Source organism: Bos indicus, chromosome 8 (assembly GCF_029378745.1).
Source record: "Bos indicus isolate NIAB-ARS_2022 breed Sahiwal x Tharparkar chromosome 8, NIAB-ARS_B.indTharparkar_mat_pri_1.0, whole genome shotgun sequence".
NCBI lineage: Eukaryota > Metazoa > Chordata > Mammalia > Artiodactyla > Bovidae > Bos > Bos indicus.
Window position 1 is genome coordinate 69,690,239 of NC_091767.1, and position 14,879 is coordinate 69,705,117.

The 14,879-nt window shown below is 38.6% G+C and overlaps 1 protein-coding gene across 5 annotated transcripts in view; it reads left to right on the plus strand.

Annotated features, from left to right (window-relative positions):
- PPP3CC (protein phosphatase 3 catalytic subunit gamma) overlaps positions 1-14,879 on the plus strand; it is an 80,177-nt gene that overhangs the window by 37,290 nt on the left and 28,008 nt on the right. For all 5 annotated transcript variants that reach the window (XM_070794895.1, XM_070794897.1, XM_070794896.1 and 2 more), the window contains exons 4-6: positions 3,159-3,270; positions 10,236-10,381; positions 13,013-13,152. In XM_070794895.1, the coding sequence (XP_070650996.1) occupies positions 3,159-3,270; positions 10,236-10,381; positions 13,013-13,152 (398 nt within the window). The remainder of the gene's footprint in view (positions 1-3,158; positions 3,271-10,235; positions 10,382-13,012; positions 13,153-14,879) is intronic.

Here is a 14,879-nt window from a genome sequence, read left to right on the forward strand (position 1 = left end):
AGAGAGATAGGCAGGGGTTGCATGATGTCAGGCTTTGCAAACCATGGTAGAGTTTGGGTTTTATTCTGAACGCAATGAAAATCCTCTAGAGCTTTTTTTGTTTATATGCTTTTTGTTTTTTAAGCATGGCAGTGATATAACTTCCATTCATGTTTTAGAACAGTTACTCTAGCTATTATGTGGTAGACTGACTCTAGGAGCCCAAGAGTGGGTTCAGGGAGACTGGTTAGAAGTCTCATTCAGGAATCAATAGGCAGAAGATGCTGGTGAATTAGTAGAGGACTCAGAGAAGTGTCTGGATTCAGAATTTTGATGTCTTTCCTTTTAGGAGGTAGGAAATCTTGGTTGAATTCAGCCCTTCAGGTCATGGCATATTTATTGCTAGTTTTTCCTAAAAAGTCCCTCTACTGGTTTTTTTTTTTTTAATCTGTGACCTCTATTTTCCTTACTCCCTCTCCCAAGTGTACACGTTTGTGTTGTATTTGGTATATACCTCAGGATACATATATTAATTATGTAACTTTTTAGCATATAACGTTTTTGAGGAAAAAATATTTTTTAGTTTTGCATAAATATATGGTGCTCTTCAGTCATTCTCAAACTCTTCGCAGGCATCATAATTACCCGGAGGGTTTTTTCAAAAACAAATTGCTAGACCCCACCCCAAAATTTCTGATTTTTTTAGGTCTGGGGTAGACCCTGGGAATCTCTGTATTCTAACAAGCTTCTGTTGATTTTGGTTTTCATGTATCATTATGTTTTACAGATCTATATGGGTTTCTGTCTATTCCATTGTATTCCGTAGTATAACATCTATGACATTTTAGTTCTCGTTCTCAATGGTGGACAACTTGGTTGACTCCAGTTTCTTTTTATAATGAACACTGTTGTGAGGAACACCCTTGTATAAATCCATTTATGGTCCCATGTTTTATTAGTAGTTCCTCTATGGCTTTCCCTAGTGGCTCAGTGGTAAAAAATCTGTCTGCTAATGCAGAAGACACGGGTTTAATCCCTGGGTCAGGAAGATCCCCTGAAGCAAGAAATGGCAATCCACTCCAGTATTCTTGCCTGGAGAATCCTGTGGACAAAGAAGCCTGGGGGGCTACAGTCAATGGGGTCACAAAAGAGTCGGACGTGACTGAGCAAGTCAACAGCAACGAAAAACAAAATGATGTATGAATAAGACTGGGATTGCTAGGGAAAAGGGTATGACCCATACATGAGTTGAGTATTTCAGATCACTCTTTAGAATAGCTGTAACAGTCTATATGCCTACTAGCAACACCTAAGAATTCATGTTCTCTTTCCAGAATTTGGTTTTATCTCATTTTCTAACATTTACCAAAATGATGGGTATATTGTTGCTTCAATTAATATTTCTTTGATTACTAGTGCAATTAAACATCTTCTAATGTACTAGCCATTGTACCCATACGATCCACTGTTAAGAGTTTCTTATATGATCTTTCAGAGATAGGTTAAACATATACAGATATATTTATATATGTTTTAAAAATAAATGTATGCCACTTCTCTTATATCTTAAATTTTTATGTATGCATGGATTCAATTCAGTTCAGTTCAGTCATTCAGACGTGTCCGACTCTTTATGACCCCATGGACTGCAGCACACCAGACTTCCCTGTCCATCACCAACTCCTGGAGCTTGGATTTACGTGGATTAATACGTGGATTAATTTCTGACCATTTTGTTCCACTGGTATATTTATTTACATATGTGCCAGGACCACTGTTTTAATTTAGAAATTGTACAGTATGTCTTAACACTCTTTTTCAGTGTTTTTCTGGCTGTTTCCTGGCTATTCATGCATGTTTATTTTTTCATATAAATTTAATTATCAACTCATCTAATTCCATAGAATAGTTTGTGGTATTTCTATTGGAAATGCAATGAGTTTATAAACTTGGAAGAACTATATTCTTTTAATGCTGAATCATCCTATCCAAAAACAGGGAAAGTCTATTTGTTCATATCTCCTTTTGTGTCTTTCAGGAGTGTTTTTTCAAGTTATTCCTGGTTTGAGTTTTGCATATTTCTTGTTAAGTTTATTCTTATGTGTTTAATCTTCTTTACTGCTGTTGTAAATGGAGTTTTGTCTACCACTGCGTCCTACATATTGTTTGTATATATGAAGGCTACTACTGGTTTCATATGTTGATTTTATATCCTTCCATGTTACTGGACTTTTTTATTATTTTAGTTAGTTGTATCATTGATTTTTCTGGAGTTTATCAGGTATGATCCTATATTATCTTCAAATAGGAACAGTTTTATTTTTACTCATTCTTAAGCCTCTCATTGACTTCTTTTGTGGAATTCAGTTGACTAATACCTCTAGTACAGTGTTGAATAGTAGTGGTGATAGTCCATATCCTTTTCTTGTTCCTGATTTTAGTGGAAATGTCTCTAGTGTTTCTCCACTAAATAAAATATAAGTTTTAGGACTAAGGTTGGAGAAGGCAATGGCACCCCACTCCAGTACTCTTGCCTGGAAAATCCCATGGACAGAGGAGCCTGGTAGGCTGCAGTCCATGAGGTTGCTAGGAGTCGGACACGACTGAGCGACTTCACTTTCGCTCTTCACTTTCACGCATTGGAGAAGGAAATGGCAACCCACTCCAGTGCTCTTGCCTGGAGAATCCCAGGGACGGGGGAGCCTGGTGGGCTGCCGTCTATGGGGTCACACAGAGTTGGACACGACTGAAGTGACTTAGCAGCAGCAGCAGGACTAAGGTATGTGTGTGGGTGGCCTTATAGAGATCTAGATGTTTGGATAGAACATGGGAACAGAAAGTAAGAAGAGGTTTCTGTGAAGGCTACTCTCCTAGGTTCTTTCAAGCGTTAGGGCAGAGAATTCCTTGGTGGTCCAGTGGTTGGCACTCTGTGCTTCCACTTCAGGGGGCTGGGCTCAATCCCTGGTCTGGAACAGAGATCCTGCATGCCACACAGTGAGGCCAAAACAAAAACAAAAAAAAAAGAATTCTAGGGCGACAGCAGCAGGTCACACTCAAAAGATGGATTCCTCATGTTTTGTCTTGGGAATAGCAATGAGATATGCCATTACAGCAAGTCATTTCAACCTGTATAAATCGTGATCAAAAGTAAAAATTTTATCCTTATGTTTGTCTTGTAGTGTGTGCTGTATTTATGGAGTTTAAAGATCAATCATCCCAAAACATTGTTTCTGCTTCGAGGAAATCATGAATGCAGGCATCTTACAGAATATTTTACCTTCAAACAGGAATGTAAGTATAATCATTTCTTACACATATATATAATCACAGAAGTTTTTAGAAGTTATGCTTTAGCTCGTCCCAAAGCAAATTAAACACAAAGAAAAGAAACTAATGGACCTCAAATACTTCCTGTTCTGTTTTGTTCTTGTTTTGTTTCATTTTCTAGTGAGAACCTAGGTTCCACTATTTAAGACACTTGTTTTAAAAAATAACTTTTGAGTTTCCCCCATGGGAATATTTGGAAAGCATTAAAAAGTCCAAAGATATAAATTGTCCACACAATTACATCACTTAAAATTAGTAACTATTAGCTCACTATTTCAGAGAAGACAATGGCACCTCACTCCAGTACTCTTACCTGGACAATCCCATGGACAGAGGAGCCTGGTAGGCTGTGGTCCATGGGGTTGCTAAGAATCGGACATGACTGAGTGACTTCACTTTCGCTTTTCACTTTCATGCATTGGAGAAGGAAATGGCAACCCACTCCAGTGTTCTTGCCTGGAGAATCCCAGGGACTGGGGAACCTGGTGGGCTGCCGTCTATGGGGTCACACGGACTCGACTGAAACGACTTAGCAGCAGCAGCTCACTATTTGAGACACAGATTTCTATTCTGTCTATATAAAAACCTATCCTGAAATAGTTCAGATCTATACACACATATATACATACATGCACACACACAGCCGTCCCTTGATGTCCCCAAGGATTTGCTCCAGGATTGCCGCAGATACCAAAATCTGCAGATTATCAAGTTCCTTATGTAGAGTGGGGTAATGTTTCCAAATAACTTCCATACATGCTCCTGTATGTGTGTGCTAAGTCACTTCAGTCATGTGTAACTCTTTGCAACCCCATGGACTGTAACCTGCCAGGCTCCTTTGTCCATGGAATTCTCCAGGCAAGGATATTGCAGTGGGTAGCCATTCCCTTTTCCAAGGGGTTCTTCTCTACCCAGGGATTGAACCTGGGTCTCCCGAATTGCAGGCAGATTCTTTACCACCTGGGCTACCAGGGAAGCAAATGTCAGTAAGGAGCTGCTTAAATAAGGGATAATACATCTGAAAAATGGAATGCTAGGCAACTGTTGTAAGATCAAGGTGGATATAGATGTCCTGATATGAAGAGATGTTCAAATCTGTTGTTAGGTGACCAAAGCCACTTGCAGAACATGTATAGTGTGATTGCCTCTATAAATTACAAACATGTAAGGTGCAGAAATAATTGGTCACAATGATTACCTGTGGGGAGTTAGATCAGGAAGATTAGTACTTTTAATTGTTTGTCTTGCCCTAGACTCCTTGAATGAGCTTTTCATCACGGCTACGTAGTACTCTTAATATTATAACAAGGTTTTAAACTGGTAACTTTCAAATTATCCAACTTTAAAGATTTAAAGTTAAATCTTTAGCTTTTTAAAGCATCTCAGGTGGCTCTGTAGCACACCGCCAGTTAAGAACACCTGTTACAGAGGCTTGGCACGCATCTACTGTTTGTCACTTGAGAACCACTCCATTAAGTGATTGAAAAATTGGAAATATTTTGCACTGTTTTTCTAAGCCAAATGTTAAAGTGGTTCTCATTATGTCTCTATTTCTTTACCTGGGAAAATAAACAATTCATATTAAGCAATTCACAAAGGCCCTGGAATGCCCAATATTTAGCAATATACAAGAAATGAAGAAAGAGGTGTATGGATGCCTTTGAATTAAGATTCAGGGTTTTTTAGGTAAATCTAATTTTTCCTCTGTTTTGTTCAGAGTTTTTTTTGATGAGTATACTTGGTTTAAGGCTATTTTTTAGCAGATACAACAATAGTTTTGGAAAACACTTTGAGTGTGTCATTTTGCACAGAACTTCTTATCTCAGGTTTTTATTTACTTTTCACATGCTTTAATTTTTTAGTTAAACCACATTTTTTTCTCTCATCTACCAACATACTCCTGTTTCATTCTAACGCTGCATCTGAAATGTAAATAAATCTTTGAATAAACACACAAATTCAAGTACAGTTTCAATTTTTTTTCCTATATAAGGAAAGAGCATGTGTACTGCTTTGCACAAGTGTTTTTACTGATAAGCTGATCTTTCTTATAGAGACACCGTGGCATTTAGAATCAGTACTTATAATTACTGCCAAGTGATGCTTAGTTCCAAATTTTGCAGCTGCAGTCTTGTTAATATTTCCAAAAGGGGCAGGTGGAGGCTTTTATTATATCAGGTTTTTAAGTGCTTTATATTGCAGATATTTTTAAAATTTCTTTCAAATCCAGAGATAAGTTTTTCAAAGACAATTTGAGTAGCAAAGTATCACAGTTAATTTTTGACATATTATTTATCTTTGCAAAAACATTTCTTTATTGCTATAATATTTAGAAAGCAAGTAACCTAGTGGTTTTATGATTCCATCTCATAGCTCTAGGTTCAAATTTCTAAGTAAATTAATTTCTTTTTTCCAGGGGCCCTTTTTTGATGTGTAGTTAAACATTTATTAAAATTATAGGACGTTCCAGAAACTCCTATAATTTTGCTAATGAAAATAGTACTGTTATGACAAGTTGATTTTTTTTAATAAACAAATATTGTTTGCCATTGTTCATTACTTACATAAGCATTATTTACAGTAGCAAGAGATTGGTGTCCTTAGATTGTGTTATATCCATAAAGTGAAATATTATATAGATATTTAAAAATTACAAAGCTCTTCATATAATGATGTGGCATGATCTCCAGAATATGTTTTTAAGTCCAAAAAAGCAGGAATTCCCTGATGGGCCAGTGGTTAGGACTCCATGCTTTCACTGCTGAGAGGCTGAGTTCCATCCCTGGTCAGGAAACTAAGATACAACATGCCACACATTACAACCAGGAAAAAAAGGTCCAAAAAGCAAGTGAAAACAGTGTACATATGCTGCTGCTGCTGCTAAGTCACGTCAGTCGTGTACATATGCTACATTTATGTAAAAAACAAAAGGCTGTTGTGAGAGGGAAATACACATGTTTGCATGTATATGCCTCAAATATCTTATAAAGACACCCAGAAAACTAGTTGCCTAAAGGAGGGGAAAGACACAGTAATTTTGAGCCTTTTTTTTAAACCTATTACCTTTAAAAAAAAAAAAAAGAAAGCAAATAAAAATTAAAACAAATATATATAACCACTGTTTAGAGCAATTCATGGTTTTTTGCAAATAGTGTTGACTCTCAAAATTACTTTGAAAGAATATTGATGAGAATTTTGTTTCGTTCATGTTCTGTTATGGATACTGGTTAGAACTTGTTATCAGTGTGATCCTGTGACTGAGGTGTGTGTTTGCTTCATCATGGGATGTACCTTAAAATTTATCATGAAAATAAAACACTCAGGTCAGCTCATTTAACCTTCGGTAACTATATATCTGGCGCTTTAGATTCTCCTACTAAATATTTAACTTAAAGACTGGAAGGAGTATGGCGTCATGTTAAGAGCATGAACAGGTTCAAGTTCTAGTTCCGTTACTTACTAGTTGCAGCTTTGGACAAGTGAGCCCAGTTTCCTCAACTTTTTAATGAAGTCAGTGATAGTACCTACTTCATAGAGTTTCTCTGAGGATGAAATAAGGTAATTTTATTGGTTAACACTTACTGGGACTCCCCTGGTGATTCAGGGTCTGAGACTCTGTGCTCCCAATGCATAGGGGCCTGGGTTCAATCAGGGAACTAGATCCTGCATGCCATAGCTAAAAATCCGGCATGCCACAATGAAGCTCAAATATCCTGCATGCTGTAACTAAGACCTGGTGGCCCAATAAATAAGTAAATATTAAAAAAAAAACAAGGGACTTCCCTGGTAGTCAGGTGGTTGAAGCTCGGTGCTCCCAACGCAGAGAGCACAGGTTCAATCCCTGGTCAGGGAACTAAGATCTCACATGCCAAGACAATAAAAATTTAAAAAATAAAAATAAAAAAATAAATTAAAAAAAAACAAAAACAAACTTACATAGTACTGACTTTGTGCCACACATTTTTCAAAGCATTTTACGTATGTGAATTCACTTGATCCTCACAGCAACCTTGTAATGTAGGTGGGTATTATTATTAGGCCCAAATTATAGATGAGAAGATGAAGACACAGAGTTAAGTAATTGTCCAAAGTACTATTACTAATAGGTGGTGGGGCTGAGGTTTGAGTCCAGGTAGTCAGGTTCCAGACTCCACTGTGTTTAAGATGGCACAGGAACATTGTGAGCCTTCAACAAATTTTAATAAAGATAATATAAATAAAGATATATAATATAGATATAATATAATAAAGATAATATAATAAATATTACTATACAAAAATTATATATCCATTATAGAAAATGCAGTTAAACTAAGTCATCTTCAGTCTAACCGCTCAGAAGAGAAGAATTGGTGTTTACGTACCTATTCAAAAACTTGAAGAACATAAAAATGGTAACATTCTGTAACTCATATTTTGGTTGTGTGCTTAGTTTGATTCGTGACTTCCTCTTTCAATTTACAAAATGAGTTAAGACACTGTATTTCTTTCTTCAGACTTGGCATTCTTCTGGAAATAGGCTAAGGAATTATTCTGAGTCATTCTTACAGTTGAAAGGCAGTTTATTGGTGTAAAATGGTGTTTGGAGCATGAACTAATAAGTAATTAAAATCCCTGCCTGTATGCACCCTTCGGACTCTTACAAAGGAATTGCTTATTGATGTTGGCAACACGGAGAACTCTGGCTCCATGGATTTACAAGAGAAAAAGTAAATCACTGGCCACAAATGAAAGGCTTTTTTTTCCCTTGCCTTTTTTTCCTTCAAAACTTTTTATGGCTGTTACTGGGTCTACTTTTGAAATAGCCAAAGGTGTAGTGTTCAGATGCAAAGGAGAATAGAAGGATGTAATTGCAAGCAGATACAAAGATGTAGAAGACATGGCTCTTGTTAACTTGGATGTTGTCATAGAGTCAGCATATAATGTGAAATGGATTTTAATTACCTTTGTGGTAATACAGAATTCTTTAAAAGTCTCTAAAGGAACCCACAGACTCCCTTAATGTCCTCAAATCCTAATCGGTATTGGCAGTAAAGGGACAGTATCCACCTTCAGGGATGAAGAGTGGTCCACTGGTTTACACCTTCCCTTCAGGAATCTCTCTCCAGTCATTCCTGCCACCGAGGAATTGCACTCTGACCCACATCTGGACCCATCACCCTGCATTTTATTCCCCAAAGCCTTGCAGGACCAGGCTCTGATACTTGAACTCTGATACTTTTTCAAAAGCATGGAGGTTAGAGGAAGGCACTAAACACAGAAATAATTGCCAGCTGGATAGTCTGACTCACTTGCTATAGCATTGCTGTCTGGGCCCTGTTAGGCTTTGTGTCATCTTCATGAAATCATGGAAGAGGAGAAGGAGCTCACAGTTCTGTAGGGCTGCCTGCTTGTACAACTTCTGGGCGTGTCTACCAATATGCACCTCCTAGCATATTGGGTTTTTGAACCCAAGGCCAAAGAAGATGTTCCCTCTGTCTTTAAACTAAAGCCATCTTCCAACTTTTTATTGTTTAGTTGCTCAGTCATGTCCAACTCTTTGTAAGCCCATGGACTGTAGCCCACCAGGCTCTTCTTTTCAGGGAATTCTCCAGGCAAGAATACTGGAGTGGGTTGCTATGTCCTTCTCCAGGGGATCTTCCTGACCCAGGGATTGAACCCGCATCTCCCTCATTGCAGGAGGATTCTTTACCATCTGAGCCACCAGGGAAGCCCTCTTCCAACTTTTCAACTATTACCTGTTCTTTCATGACCTCTCATGACCTCAACTATTATATATCATGACTAGATAACTCTCAGCCCATTGGAGTATTTTTGTTGCTGTTCTGTAGCCTCAAAAACAACCACCACGTTAAAATACAGTTCACTAAGATGAACATTTTTACCTGAAAGAGCATAGGACATAATTTGCTTAAAGTCCTTAAAAATCCTGAGCAAAAATATTATTGACATTTTATTGATGACTCCTAAAATTTCAGTTTCTATTTATATATTTTCAACACCACCAGAAAGGCTTTTTAGAACCAACAAAATTCTCAGACTCACGAGAGACCATGGGGCATGGGTGCTTGGCATCCATCCTAAAGAGCACAACCCAGGAAGGCAGCGCCAGGTATCCATTTTCAGGGAGCAGTCCTCTTGGGAGTACAGAGTACATGCCTCAGTCCAGAGGTTTCTTGCCTCTTGCCTTCGCTTTCCCCAGTCTGCTCCTAGTCACAGCGCAGGTGCAAGGAAACAGTATCCACACTGGACAGATTAGGCAGCCACCCTGCCTTAGAAACCTCATGCATCACAAGTGCCAGCATCACTTGTGAAAGCTTTATTGGCATAGCTTTCAGGGTCCCACCAGGGACATACCTCATGAGTCACCGAACTCAGAGATGCCCAAAGCTATAGCTTCCACCAGGTAATTGGGTGGGTTTCTCAGGGGGTACAGTGGTAAAGAACCCACCTGCCAATGCGGGAAATGTGGGTTTGTTCCCTGGGTCTGGAGGATCCCCTGGGGAAAGAAATGGCAACCGACTCCAGTATTCTTGCCTGCGAAATCCCATGGACAGAAGAGCCTGGCAGGTATAGACCATGGGGTCAGAAAGAGTCGGACATGACTAGCAACTGAGCACTGAGGTGATTGGGTAATTTTTACCATAAACATCGTTGCCTAATGACACAGCTGATTACATTCACTTTATCAGGTTTCCAAGACAACAGAACTAGAAACTTAATCCAAGGTCACACTTGTCTTTAGAAAAAGATGGAGATTTTGTCTGCCCTTTATCCACAACTTTTCAGAAATATCTTTATAAAGATGATTTTTTTTTTAAAATTTGCCTGCATTAAATGGCTTTGGAGTAGCTTTATAATCATCTGGCCTGTATCCTTTCTCAGGTATGATAAATTCTGTTTCTCTTCCTTTGTTTTTCCTTTAATAGGTCGAATCAAATATTCTGAACAGGTGTACGATGCGTGTATGGAAACATTTGACTGTCTTCCTCTTGCTGCCCTCTTAAACCAGCAGTTTCTGTGTGTACATGGAGGAATGTCACCTGAAATTACTTGTTTAGATGACATTCGGAAAGTAAGTAAGCATTCGTTAGTCTCGTGGAGTAAATATGCTTTTAATTTCGTTTTTTATTGCAGTTAACTAATATGTCTTTATTGCTGAAAAAATTAAATATGGATAACTAAAAGTAAGAAAAACAAATCACCAGTGATCTTTTATTGGGCAGCAGCTTCTATTAACATCTTTCCTGTGTATCTTCCAGTAAATGTCTAATTTTTAACAGAAGCTGGCTTTTACAAACTAGAAACATAACATATTTTGAGTATAGTCCTGAAACTTTAAATTATGTTGCAATAAGGAAGGAAGGGATGACAGAAGATAAGATGGTTGGATGGCATCACGGACTCAATGGACGTGAGTTTGCAGTCCATGCAGTCACAAAGAGTCAGACATGACTGAGGGACTGAACTGAAGGAAGGAAGAAAACCAGGGTTCTAATCCCTTTTCTGCCATTAATTATGTGATAGTGAAGTGAAAGTGTTAGTCACTCAGTTGTGTCTGACTATGAGCCAATGGACTGTAGCTCAACAGGTTTCTCTGTTCATGGAATTCTCCAGGCAAGAATACTGGAGTGGGTAGCCATTCCCTACTCCAGGGGATCTTCCTGACCCAGGGATTGAACCTGGTTTACCTGTATCGCAGGCAGATTCTTTACCATCCGAGCTTCCAGGGAAGCCCCCATTAATTGTGCAACCCATAGCAAATCACTTAACCTCTTAGATTTTCTTCTCTGTAAAATGAGGAAGTTGAAATGAATGGGCTGAGGACTCTTCAGCTGTGAAATTCATTGACTTTGACTTTTTAGACGATAGAGTTTAATTGCTACACTTGCCTTAGTTGGTAATCATGATTTTCAGGATTGTGTATCTTCATGACTGAAAAAAGGCAGTCAGTCTTTTCCAATTATGTTGCTCTGCATCATCGCCTTCTCTCCCCTGCCTTTGCATTCTCTTGTTGTTTAGTTGCTAAGTCATGTCTGACTCTTTGCAAACCTGTGGACTGTAGCCCACTAGGCTCCTCTGTCCATGGGATTTGCCAGTCAAGAATACTGGAGTGAGTTGCCATTTCCTCCTCCAGGGAATCTTCACGACCCAGGGAGCAAGCCGGCATCTCCTGCACTGGCAGGAAGATTCTTTATCACTGAGCCACAGGGAAGCCCCACAACAGAATATTATGAATAGCTATATACCAACAAATAGGGCAACCTAAAAGAAACAGACAAATTTTTAGAATCATACAGACTTCCAAGACGGAACCATGAAGAGAGGTATTCTCTTACCTCTCTTACACAGGTATGGAAACTAAAAAATTTTCTGTTTGGAAAACTATTTTCTCTGACTTAAAGTTACTGTTCTCAGGGTAAGAGGGTAGTAACAATGCACAGCCTTTTCTGCTGCCTTGTTATTAAATAAACAGCTGGTAGAGAATCTTCCTGCAATGCAGGAGACTCCAGTTCAATTCCTTGGTCAGGAAGATCTGCTGGAGAAGGGATAGGGTACCCACTCCAATATTCTTGGGCTTTCTTGATAGCTCAGCTGGTAAAGAATCTGCCTGCAATGTGGGAGACCTGGTATTCAACCCCTGGGTTGGGAAGATCCCTGGCAAAGGGAATGGCTACCCACTCTAATATTCTGGCCTGGAGAATTCCATGAGCTATATATAGTCCATGGGGCCACAAAGAGTTGGACATCCTGAGCAACTTTCACTTCCACTGTTTTACATAGTGAATCTCAAATTTTACAATTCTAAATCAGTTGTGTTAATAAAAAGCTCCCCTTTCATTTAGTAGGGGTCCTTTTCTTGGCATTCAGCTCGCCTAGTTGCTTGGTGCATGTGGTTTCTTTTGTTTCTTTGTTTTCATTTGTTAACTAAAGCACCAGTGATTAGAGGCTTCAGTTAATAACTTATGGTGAAATGCCTCCACTGCAGAGAATGGAAAGGATGAAACCTTTTGCAAAAATCCCCCCCAGAACTAGCATTCTTTAAAATAAATCTCCACCGGAATGAGATAAACAGTGAACAGAGCCACTGAAAAACCCTTGCTGCTCTCATGGTAACCTGGACTCACCTAGGCAATTGAAATAAACATTACAGAGTCTTTCTCATAAATAGTATGTTTCTATAGTGATGGACTTCACATTCAAATTAAATGAGCACCATTTTTAAGATGAGGATGTAAGGGGGTCCTTTTCTACCATAGGGATATAGATATTAATTAAAATTTATTACCAAAAACTAGTAAAAACTATGCATGTAAATTTATTAAATGTTCATTTTCATCCTAAAGGAAAATTCTTTAGGGGTTACCACCCACTCTCCTATTACAGTCTTATGATTGGAAGGGTCTTTTTTGACTTCTACCAGGGCTTCCCCGGTGACTGAGCAGTAAAGAATGTGTCTGCAATGCAGGAAACTAAAGAGACGAGGGTTCAGTCCCTGGGTCGGGAGATCCCCAGATGGAGGGCATGGCAACCCACTCCAGTGTTCTTGCTGGGAAATCCCATGGACAAAGGAACCTGGCGGGCTACAGTCCATGGGGTCATAAAGAGTCGGACATGGCAGAAGCGACTGAACATGCACATACAGTTTCCAAAAGCTCTTTTGCTTTCATGATTTCTCTTCTTTTGGCTTTTGCGTGTCTTCTAGTTAGACAGGTTTAAAGAACCTCCAGCCTTTGGGCCAGTGTGTGACCTGCTTTGGTCTGATCCCTCCGAGGATTATGGCAATGAAAAGACCTTGGAACACTATACCCACAACACTGTCCGAGGGTGCTCTTATTTTTACAGGTAAGCTAATCCTCAGTTAAGATTAGATGGGGAAATAATGGAAACAGTGAGACACTTTATTTTGGGGGGCTCCAAAATCACTGCAGATGGTGACTGCAGCCATGAAATTAAAAGACACTTGTTCCCTTGGAAGAAAAGCTATGACCAACCTAGACAGCATATTAAAAAGCAGAGACATTACTTTGCCAACAAAGGTCCATGTAGTCAAAGCTATGATTTTTCCAGTAGTCATGTATGGATGTGAGATTTGGACTATAAAGAAAGCTGAGCACTGAAGAATTGATGCTTTTGAACTATGGTGTTGGAGAATACTTGAGAGTCCCTTGGACTGCAAGGAGATCAAACCAGTCAATTCCAAAGGAAATCAGTCCTAAATATTCATTGGAAGGACTGATGTTGAAGCTGAAGCTCCAATACTTTGGCCACCTATCAAAGAACTGACTCATTGGAAAAGCCTCTGATGCTGGGAAAGATTGAAGGCGGGAGGAGAAGGGGATGACAGAGGATGAGATGGTTGAATGTCATCACCGACTTGATGGATGAGAGTTTGAGCAGGCTCTGGGAGTTGGTGATGGACAGGGAAGCTTGGCGTGCTGCAGTCCATGGGGTCACAAAGAGTTGCACAAGACTGAGCGAGTGAACTGAACTGAATCCTCAGAAAATTAGTTAATATACTTTATGAAAATATTTTTAATTGCATATTTGGCATCTTGAATCTGTGTCATTCAGGGACATCTACTTAATTTTTTGCTTAATAAAAGGAAGAAAACGCTTTTCTTCCTTTGCTTGTTTTGTTTTTTATACTTTATTAAGTGTTATGCCCTAATAGGTGTAATATACCAAATACAATTGAACACACTATCTTGTAGTGCTTAAGTGTTGTTGTCTGACTCTACATGATCTAGATTATTTGTTCCCAAACATCGTATATTGGATTCTTGAAAAATAAAGATTTCTTGGCTCTTCTTTCAGAGATTCTGGTTCAGTAAGCCTGCGACAAGGGAGTCCTGTTATTTTTTAAAAAGCGCTCTAGCTTTTGAAACTGCTGGTATTGGCAAAGATATAAAAAGAACAGGACATTGTGAACTAAGCCCAGGACATTTCCTGGAAGTCGATTGTTGTCTTAAATCTCCCATGTGAGCTTTCACTGTGCTTTGCCACTCCAAACTAGGGAGGTTCAGGGAAGTTTGAAGCCTACTTTTTTTTTTAATTCCAATATTTTATTCCAATAAATAATATCTATATTTAGTAACCTGGAAATCTCTGATAATTGTTAAGATAATGCATTCATTAAATGAAATCTACACACAAAAAGAAACCTCAGTTTTGCCATAGTTTTAACATTCTTCTAAGTAACTTTTTCATTCTATTCTGCCAACTTTAGCAGTGACTAATATGATGGAATCATTTAAATTTTTACTTCTCTTTACATTGCTTAAAATAAAGAACATAAAGCTTTTTATCTTTAGGAGAATATAAATTGGTACAGTTTCTATGACAGTCAGCTTGACAATATCTCTCAATTATAAATGGCCTTGGCCTTTATTCCAGAATTTCTACTTCTAAAATGTAATCCTTTGGCTATTATCATTCATGATCTTTGATCCTCATTATTCATGAATTCTGCTTTGCAAATCTGCCTGCTTGTTTTTATTTGTAACCCCAGAGTCAGTAGTCTCAGCAATTCCAGTCACTCACATTCATGTGTACAGAGCAATGGAAAATTT